The 10,518-nt window shown below is 39.2% G+C and overlaps 1 protein-coding gene across 1 annotated transcript in view; it reads right to left on the bottom strand.

Moving 5' to 3' along the window:
* Positions 1-1,415: 1,415 nt before the first annotated feature.
* LOC102865855 (guanine nucleotide-binding protein G(I)/G(S)/G(O) subunit gamma-5-like) overlaps positions 1,416-10,518 on the bottom strand; it is a 28,282-nt gene continuing 19,179 nt past the window's right edge. Inside the window, exon 2 of the mRNA XM_006881133.1 lies at positions 1,416-1,687. Within this exon, the coding sequence (XP_006881195.1) occupies positions 1,416-1,687 (272 nt within the window). The remainder of the gene's footprint in view (positions 1,688-10,518) is intronic.

Here is a 10,518-nt window from a genome sequence, read left to right on the forward strand (position 1 = left end):
GAGGAATGTCTGTGTTTCATTGAGTATGCAAAGGCATTTGACTGTGTGGGTCATAAACTGTGGTTGACTCTGAGAAGAATGGGAATCCCAGAACACTCGATCATGCTAATACGAAAACTATACTTGGACCAGGAGACAGTCATCAGAACAGAGCAAGGAAACACTGCATGGTTCAAAATTGGGAAAGGTGTACGCCAAGGATGTGTACTATCCCCATACTTTTTCAATTTATATGCAGAACAGATTATCTGGGAGGCTGGGCTGTATTAGGAGAAGTGTGGCATCAGGATTGGTGGAAGATTCATCATCAACAAACTGTATTATGCAGATGACATAACCCTCCTTGTTGAAATTGAAGATGACATAAAGCGCTTGCTGCAGAAGGTCAAGGACTTCAGCCTTGGATTGAGGCTCAATATCAAGGCAACAAAGATTCTCGTCACTGGTACAATTGGCATAATCAGGATAGATGGGGAAGAGATTAGGATTGTTCACAGCTTTAGTTTGCTTGGCTCCACAGTCAACACTCTTGGCACCAACAGCCAGGAAATTAAAAGACATATTGCAACAGGAAAGTCTGCTGTTAGGAACCTCTCTAAAGTACTCAATAGCAATGGTGTGTCTCTGGAGAGTAAGGTGCATCTGATATAGGCCATAGTCTTTGCAATCACTTGCTATGCATCAGAGAGCTGGAACATGACTAGGGAGGATAGAAGGAGAATTGATGCCTTTAAGCTGTGGTGCTGGAGAAGAGTATTGAATACACCATGGACTGCTAAGAAAACAAACAGGTTCGTCCTGGAGAGGGTTAAACCGGGCTGCTCCTTGGAGGCAAAGATTCTGAAGCTTTGTCTGACATACTTTGGACATGTTACAAAGAGGGACAAGTCCTTGGAGAAGAACGTCATGCTTGGGAGCATGGAGGGATAGCGCAGGAGAGGAAGACCCCTTATGAAGTAGATTGATTCAGTGACTGGAGTAATGGGGGTGGGTTTGTTGAAGACAGACTAGCACAGGACAGGGCAGGGTTTAGGGCTGTTGTAAACAGGGTGGCTATGAGTTGCAGGTGACTTGACGGCACATAACAACAACAACCAAAACAACGTGGTGTCCTAGGCTTAATAGGTCTATATAAGGGATATACGGGAGACCATGAAATGGAGCATTTTTTTTATTACCAAGGACTTTATTATATGTGACTATCAGTGTATAGAAAATAACTACTACCCTCCTGAAATATAAACTCATGAAAATTTGGAGAGGTAAATGTTAAGAACTGACAAAAGCAGAAATCTGTATAGTATGGCACATGTGTTGTAGGGATAAGCTTTTGTACAGGCTTCATATTTAGATCTCCTTTGAATATTCACTGTTTCTTAAGAGCGGTTTAGGAAATCTTTGAAAGATTCATTTTACTACAAGAACGAACAGACTTTTTGGAGTCTACCGGGATTTGTACTTGAAGATATTCCAGTCAGCAAAGGGTCATGCCGAGCATTCTGCAGACAGAATTGTTTCAAATCTGCGGCTGCCTGGGAAAACTTCATGCGGTTGAGCCCAGCTTCCAACTGAAGCTGCTGAACCACTTTCTTCATCGCGACAACACCAGAGGAGCCAGACGTGGCGTGATAAAGAGTGAGGCCGATTCTCCTCTCAGGAGCATGATTTTTTAAGTAAACTAAACTTCCTTAATTTTGATAGTGTGACGACAGAGTTACTGCTAAAAATATAGTTGATAAACAAGGCTTCCTCTTCCCCATTGATGTTTAACCCCTAAGAATCCACCTTATTCTAACATCTGTGTTAGATAGAAGAATACCTGGGAGACCAGAGGGAACTTTAGGAGAGTAATAGGTTAGAAGCACCTAGTAATAGAATATTCTATTATAGAGCTAGAATAGTATCTAGTAATAGATTGGTAGCTGCTGTCTTGGAAAAATGAATTCCAGAAGAGCCCCGATTTCCTCCCTCTTGATAGCAAGTATTAGGATATAAGATTATCACTAGCAAAACAAGCAACCATTTTTCAAGAGTTATGAAAGATTCACTAGAGATGAAATAGGACAGGCTAACACTAAAATAATGGTGTTTGTTGTTTGGGTGTGTTGTTTTTTTCTCTGTGTGTGTGTGTGTGTGTGCGCGCCATTGTGTCAGAACTACCCATAGCTAACCCTACAGTGGTTTTTCAGGGGCAGTTTAATCACAAGAGAGGTTGCCCATTTTTCTCCTGCAGAGCAGCTGGTGTATTTGAAGAGCAAGCCTTCTGGATTGCAGCACAATTTCTAACTACTAAGTCACCAGAGCTCCCGAATTATTGCTTTATATGCCTATACAATAATAAGGTGCGACTGATACAGGCCATGGCCTTTGCAATCACTTGTTATGTTTCAGACAGTGGGACAATAACTAGGGAGGATAGAAGGAGAATTGATGCCTTTGAGCTGTGGTGCTGGAGAAGAGTATTGAATGTACCATGGACTGCCAAGAAAAAAACAGGTTCATCCTAGAGAGGGTTAAACTGGGCTGCTCCTTGGAGACAAGGATTCTGGGGCTTCATCTTACATACTTTGGACATGTTTCAAGGAGGAACAAGTCCTTGGAGAGGGACATCATGCTTGGGAGGGTGGAGGGACAGCGCAGGAGTGGAAGACCCTCTCTATGAGGTGGATTGAGTCAGTGACTGGGATAGTCAGGGTGAGTGTATCAGAGGCAGTGAGATTGGCACAAGACAGAGCAGGGTTTAGGGCTGTTGTATATAGGGTAATTATGAGTTGCAGATAGCAACAGTAGTTTCTATTATTGTTGTTGTTATGTGCCATTAAATCTCTTGCTACTCTTAGCGACCCTGTGTACAACAGCTCTGAATTTTGCTCTATCCTGAGCCAACTTTATTGTCTCTTATACACATATATGATAGATGTATAAGATAGACTCCTGATAGACTTCTTAATAGATGAGTCAATCTATCTCACTGAGGGTCTTACTGTCTTGCGCTGTTCCTCCTTTCTTCCAAGTATGATGTCCCTTTCCAAGGATTGGTCCCTCTTTGCAACATGTCCAAAGCATGTCAGAATCTTTGCCTCCAAGGAGCAGTCTGGTTTCGCCCTCTCCAGTAGGAACCTGTTCCTTCTCCTGGCAATCCATGGTATATTCAATGCTCTTCTCTAGGACCACACTTCAAAGGCATTAATTCTCCTTATATTATCAGGTTAGATTTTTTAAAAAAATATTGTTGCTGCTTGTTTGTTCTAGTTTTCACTTTACCATTATTCTACACATCTGTATTCATGTCTCAGAGAAGCGGTTGTTAAGGGAAAGAAAGAACAGGGAAGAGGAGACTTCCACACTTTTATTTTTAAAACCATAAGAAACTGCTAAGAGAAGGAACACTTTCCAGTCATAGAAATCCCTTTTAGATCATGCATCCTGAGAGAAAGAAGGATCCCATTCTTAAGAATGCATTTGTTCCTTCCATTTAGAGAGTCGTAGAGGACGCTTAGGGCATGAGAAGAAAGAAACTGGTAGATCTTGGTGGCTGTAATCCTCACCACATTGTAGTCATGTGCACAATGGTAACCACAAAGTGAGCACATGAATGTTGTTGTTATGTGCCATCGAGTCACCTGTGACTCATTGGTCCCAAGATAAGGAACTATGAGAAGTTGATGTGTTTGGAATCACAGTACCCGAGGAAGCTTCATATATAAGCTATTAGATCAAGGGCTGGTCAATGGGAGATAGATGTGAAGGGAGTGGGTAGAAGTGGATGGGTATCCTGGTGGATGGTGAAGCAGGGAAATAAGTGGGTAAAGACACCTGTGTAAAAGGTAGGACAACACTAACACTAATTTTTAACTCCACAATAAGGGATATACCTTTAACTTGCTGGTCTGTCTGATACTTCTCTAAATCTGAACATTCACATTAAGACAGACTAGGAATAAGGATTGGCCATCCACTTCTGAAATAGCAGGCCTCTGAAAACCCTATGTACAACAGACAAGAGCACATGAATTGGGATAGTTAATTTCTTCTTTCTGAGCCAAGAAAGCCTAGGCTGTTACACTTGCAAACTGTATGCATACATATAAAAGCATAGGTAGCTTCATAGAATTTCTATTTGTTAAAGCAATTGACTTGCTTGACATTTCTTGAAGAGTGTCTGGAAGGTTTGAACTGTCAAGTTTTAAGTTAGCAACATCGCAACTAACACACTGCACCTCAGCTCTGTAAAATCACACCCCTTTACAACTTTGGAAACACGCTGAAGGGTCTCCATGCATCAAATTCATTGAAGGTGGCAGTGGATTTGTTTGCTTGATTTTAGTTTACATATAGGAGAAGTGTCTCTGGGTGGTGAAAATGGTTGAGATCTAGTAGCCAAAAAATTGGCTCTTGATACACACCCAGAAGAGCCTTGGAAGAGTAGCCAAGTTATCTGCTCCTGAAATGTCTCAATCTTGGAAAGTGTGGAGAAGTTCTACTCTATAGATATGGGGTTGCCCCTCAGCTAACAATAACATCTATATACACTTGAGGGAAAGGAGCCTTCAAGACCCGCCTTTAAGGAACTAAAGCACAGAGTTACCAAAACTCCTAGGATTATAGCATTTTGTTGTCATAATTATTATTGTAATAATTTCTTACTGATGAGAGCCAGAATAAAAAAGAATATAGAAGTTAACTTTGCCAAGGAGTCCTTGGATAAATCAAATTGTTAAACACTTAATTACTAGGCAAAAGATCTGTAGGTTTAACCCACAAAAGTTTAGTTATCTGCTTCCAGAAAAAAATATAGGGTTAATGAAATTTAAAAACACCGGCTTAAATATATACCATTGTGTTAAAAAGATTTGCTCTTAGAGAACTATACAAAAATAATTCTGTGATCCATAATCTTTCTGCTTTCTTACATATCTCAAAGCAATTTGTCTCACTATTGCTAAAGTTAAAGCAAAATTTGCATCAATGGAAAGTAGAAATCAGCCTCCTTTTCATTTGTTTCCTTTGATGATGGGTTTCTGAAGGGAGGGTAAGAAACTGCTTACTATCTTATTTTCCAGAAACCTTTTCCTCTGAGTAAAACAAACTCAAAGGGACGTCAAACAGCAACTTTGACTGAGACTCTGACTTAAATAACTATATTATACTTTTGACATCTAACACCGAATTCCACTAGTCCTCACACCATTCTCTATTTAAAAAGACAACATCTGACTGTTTTTTGGAGTGACAGCAAATTCCATTTGGACACCTGCTTGCCAGATGTCTGTAGCAACACATGCACCCTACTATTTCGCCTGCAATATTTACCACATACTACTTTCCCTCTTTGGCTGCAGTGGAAACAGAGCCTGCAGAAAGCACTACAGCTCTTCACCATATTTTTTCACATTGCTCTTTTATCTTGTCTTATTCATATGTTTTCACTTTTCCTTCCAACTCTATTTTTACTTAACAGCACTTACTCAAAGACTTATTCAAAATCCACAAGTAATTTCTTTCTTTCTTTAAAAAAATACTGATAAGTGGGAATTAATTTAGGCATTAAATTAAAAAAAAGTAAACATTGACAAATTGAGGTGTATTACATTTGTTTTCCTGCTGTTGTTTTTGTTGTTAACTGTCGTCAAGTCGTAGGCTACTCATAGAAACCTTATGAATGAAAGACCTGAACACTGTATAACTTTCATCATTTGTCCAGGTTTGTAAGGTTTCTAAAGGCAAGCTATTTCGGAAGTGGGTACCAATCCTGCTTCCAAGCTTGTTTTAACCGGGGAGTTTCACTAAGCACTGTCCACCATGGGTGACCATTATGCATTTGACACATTAGTGTCACAGTGTTCAGCATGACAGCAATCATGAGTTAACTCTGTACACCAAGTGGACAGAGCAGGGCTATACAATCCTGAAGAACTCCAAGTCTAGCAGCCAAGGGCTAGGTGGATTTCAGAAGGGGAAAATTAATATTTTGCTGCTACCAACAGGCGGGAAAACCAGAACACAGCAATCCTTAACAATTTGGTCTCAACTTGTCTTGACTATTCCACATATCTTGCTTAACTCCATTTCAGGGAAGATGTCTATGCAAATCTATTGTGGATTTTTTTAACAGTGGATTATTTTAAAATGTGTTATGAAACACAAACTATGTTTAATTGATACTGCTAGATAATTCTCTTACAAGTATTTGCCTTTGCAGTTGAGGTAGCTCCACCTCATAGCAAACCTATGATAGCAGAACAGAACATTGCTTCACCCTGTGCCACACTTACATTCCCTGCTAAGCTCATTATGGTAGTTTCTGTGTCAATTCATGTGGATGATATCTTTCTCTTTCTCCTGACTTTACCAAACATACTGTTCTTCTCTAGGCCCCAGTATGAAGACTAAATTTCACCCTCCTCTCATTCAGGGAGCATTCTGGTTATACTATCTTTGAAAAAAGATTTCTTTCTGTTTGTAGCTTAAATTACTGTAAATTCAGTCTTGGTGAGTTGGTACCTCTCACAGCAATGCCCCATTATATATCCAGGGCTGTAGATCCTAACAGAAATAGATTTCCCATCTTCCCTCTCTCAGAGTCACTGGTGGTTTGAGCCACAGTAGATGTTAGACTTTTAGATTAGCAGTACAAATGGATACAGGCTATATCACTAGAATTTCCTCTTCATCTTTAATGGCTCATTTAATGATTTTCACAACCACTGTAATTTATTTAGAAAAAAAATCTTAAATTGTGATTAAAAGAAAGTTCCCAGAAAATGTGGGTTTTCACTCATTCATTGTTACATATTTTCTTCCCTCTGACTCCCTGAGTCTTCCTCCAGTCCACTTTGCAATGCACCTCTAGTTCTAGATTTTTGTCATATGTATAAAGGCTAAGCACATGCTCCTTTCAGATAATTCTACCCCTCCTCAGTTCCAATGCAGTGTTTGTTATCTAGACACTCTTTTCCTTTTTTTTTAAAACCTCCACCCTGTCAGTCTTATTTTATAACAGCAGTGTTATGCATTATTTGTCCTTTCGTGACTGAAATTCTTCACCCAGTTAAAACGAGGAGAAACAGTTGTAAGCAGAAGCTAATGACTGGAATGTGGAATGTGAGATGCATGATGTAGAAAAACCAGACATTGTTAAGAAGGTAATGGAAAGCATAAATACAGACGTCATAGATATTGGTAGAATGAGATGAATTGGCATTTTGAACCATATGATCATGTGATCAACTACACTGGATATGAAAAGGTGAGAAAAAACAGGGTTGTGTTCATAGTTAAAAAGGCCATATTGAAATACAATGTGAGTGACCAGATGGTATCCATATACATACAAGGAGGAGCTGTTAATACAACTATCATTCAAATTTATGCACCAAAAATTTGAGGCAAAAAGAAGGAAAGAAATGACTTCTACCAACTTGTGCAGGCAGAGATTGATCGAACATGCAAGACATATTAATAATAATGGGTTATTAGAATGCAAATGTTGGTAATAGGAAAGAAGTATCAGTAGCTGGAAAACACAGACCTGGTGACAGATATGAGGCTGGGGACAGAATGATAGAATTCTGTACAGTGATTCATTTTTGCGAATACCTTTTGTAAGAAATGTAGACGCAGCCTATACACATGAATTTCCTCTGATGGTATGTACAGGAATCAGATTCATTAGATTGTGGAAAGAATTGTTGGAGAAATTCAATATCAGTTGTGAAAACTAAGCCAGTGCTGATTTGTGGAACTACTCACATGCAAGTTTAAATTAAAGCTAAAGAAAGTCAAATCAAATTCACAGGAATAAAAGTTTGATCTTGAATTTATCCCACCTGAATTTAAAAATCAACTCTGAAACAACATTAAGGTCATCAACACAATTGAATGAAGACCAGATAAGCTGTGGGAGGATATCCAGGATATCATCCATGAAGAATGCTAAAGGTAATTACAAAGATGGAAGAAGAAGGAAAGACCACAATGGATGTCAGAGAGACTCTAAATATTGTGCTAGAGAGTGCTGAGAACCCAAGGCAAAGGGAAGAAATGAAGAAGATAAGGAGCTGAGTAGAAGATTTCAAATGGCAGTGCAGTAAGATAATGCAAAGTATTATAATGAGATGTGCAAGGAATTGGAGTCTGAAAATCAAAAGGGCTGAACTCACTTGGCATTTCTTAAACTGAAGGAACTAAAGAATCATTTCAAGCCTCGAGCTGAAATACTTAAGGATGCTATGTTGTTGTTGATTGCCTTCTAGTCGAGTACGACTCATAGCTACCCTATGAACAAAAGGCCTGAAGCCCCTCTACAACTATCAGCATTTATCAAAGTTCATAGTTTCTGGAGGCATGGCTTTTAGTAATTGGATGCTGCTCCTGCTTCCAAACCTGTCATAGCATGTTATTGTTTTTAGGATACTATAGGCAGAATATTAAATGATCCAGGAAGCATTAAAAGAAGATGCAAGGAGTATATAGAATTATTATACCAAAGAGAATTGGTTGACCCAGAAAAATTTAATGAAACAACATATGATTAAGAGGCAATGGTGATGAAGGAGGAAGTGCAAGCTGAGCTGAAGGACTTGGTCAAAAACAAGGCCCAAGGAATTGATATAATGTCAAGTGAAATATTTCAAAAAACAGATGCTGCCCTGGATGTGCTTACCTGGTTGTGCCAATAAATTCTGAGGCCAACTGACTGAAAGAGATCTGTATTTATTCTATTTTTTTTAAAAAAAGAGTGATCCAACAGAGTGGGGAAATTATCAAACAATATCACTAATACCACACACAAACAAAATCCTGCTTAATATTATACAAAAACAAAACAAACCCACTGGAACTCTACATCGACAGAACTACCAGAAGTTCAAGGTCAATTTACAAAAGATTGTGGCACTAGAAACATTATCAATGTCAGATGGATCTTGGCAAAAAGCAGAGAGTATCAAAGAAATGTCTGTGTTTCATTGGTTATGCAAAGGCATTTGACTGTGTGGATAACAACGTATTATGGCTAACTTTGAGGAGAATGGGAATCCCAGACACTTCATTGTGCTCATGTGAAACGTATACTTAGACCAGGATTCAGTCCTCAGAACATAGCAAGGAAACAGTGCATAGTTCAAAATCAGGAAAGAAGTTTGTCAGGGATATGTCCTGCCTCAATACCTTTTGAATCTATATGCAAAATAGATCATTCAGGAGGCTAGGATTTATGAGAAGGAATGTGGAATCAGGATTGGGGGTAGAGACTCATCATCAATCTGTATTCTGCAGATGACACAACCTTGCTTGCTGAAACTGAGGAGGACCTGAAATACTTGCTGCAGAAGATCAAGGACTGCAGTCTTCTATATGACGTTCAACCTCAAGAAGACATTTTCACCCCTGGGACAATTGTCAACACTTTGATGGATGGAGAAGAGACTGAGGCTGTTAAAAATTATAACTTGCTCAGCTCCACAATTAACACTCTTGGCACCAGCAGTCAGGAAATCAAAAGATGAATTTCACAGGGAAAATCTGCTATCAGGGACATCTCCAGAATACTGAAAAGCAATGATGTCAGTCTAGAGACTAAAGTGTGCCTGATTTAGGCCATGGTCTTCACCATTACTTCCTATGCATCAGAGAGCTAGACAATGACTAAGGACGACAGAAGAATAGATGTCTTTGAGTTGTGGTGCTGGAGAAGAGTCTTGAACATACGGACTGTCAAGAAAATCCTCTTGGAGAGGGTTAAACCAAGTTTCCCCTTGGTGGCTAGAATTTTGAAACTCCATTTCACATACTTAGGACACATGGCCAGGGGGGACAAGTCCTTGGAGATGGATATCATGCTTGGAAGGGTGGAGCAACATTGCAGGAGAGGGGGATCATTGATGAAATGGATTGATACAGTAGCTGGAATAATGAGAGTAGGTTTGTAGGAGACAGGATGGCTCTGAATAGGGTAAGCTTCAGAGTTGTACAGAGTTATTATGAGTCACAGGTGACCAGACTTATTAATTTTTTGTAGTGTTTCACAAGCTCATTGTTTTTCAATGCTGCATAAAATTCCATTTTGTGACTGTACCACATTTTTCTATCCATTTGTTTGAGTAGAGAACTCCATGGACAGTTATGTAGCTAATTTCTCTTTGCTATGGTAAATAATACAACAATAAATATGGGTATGCATGGATCTGTTTTAGTCATGCTCTGGTTTCTTTAGGGTATATTCCCTGCAGTGGAGTTTGGGTCAAATGTTACTTGTATTTCCAGATTTTGGAGCAAGTGCCAGATATCCTTTCCATCAGCTTGTGAAAATAAGAGTTCCAATCTCTTCACAAACTTGCCAGGACTTGTTGCTTACTGTCCTGTTGAACTTTGTTACTGGTGTAAGATGATATCTCATAGTTATTTTGATTTGCATCTCTACTACCAAAAGCAATTTACACATTTAATGCAATCCCAATACAAATACCAACCCCATTCTTCAACGAGATGGAAAAGGCAATCTCCAATTTCGTATGG

Source organism: Elephantulus edwardii, unplaced genomic scaffold, assembly GCF_000299155.1.
Source record: "Elephantulus edwardii isolate Elephantulus edwardi_28Jun2011 unplaced genomic scaffold, EleEdw1.0 scaffold00012, whole genome shotgun sequence".
Lineage (NCBI taxonomy): Eukaryota > Metazoa > Chordata > Mammalia > Macroscelidea > Macroscelididae > Elephantulus > Elephantulus edwardii.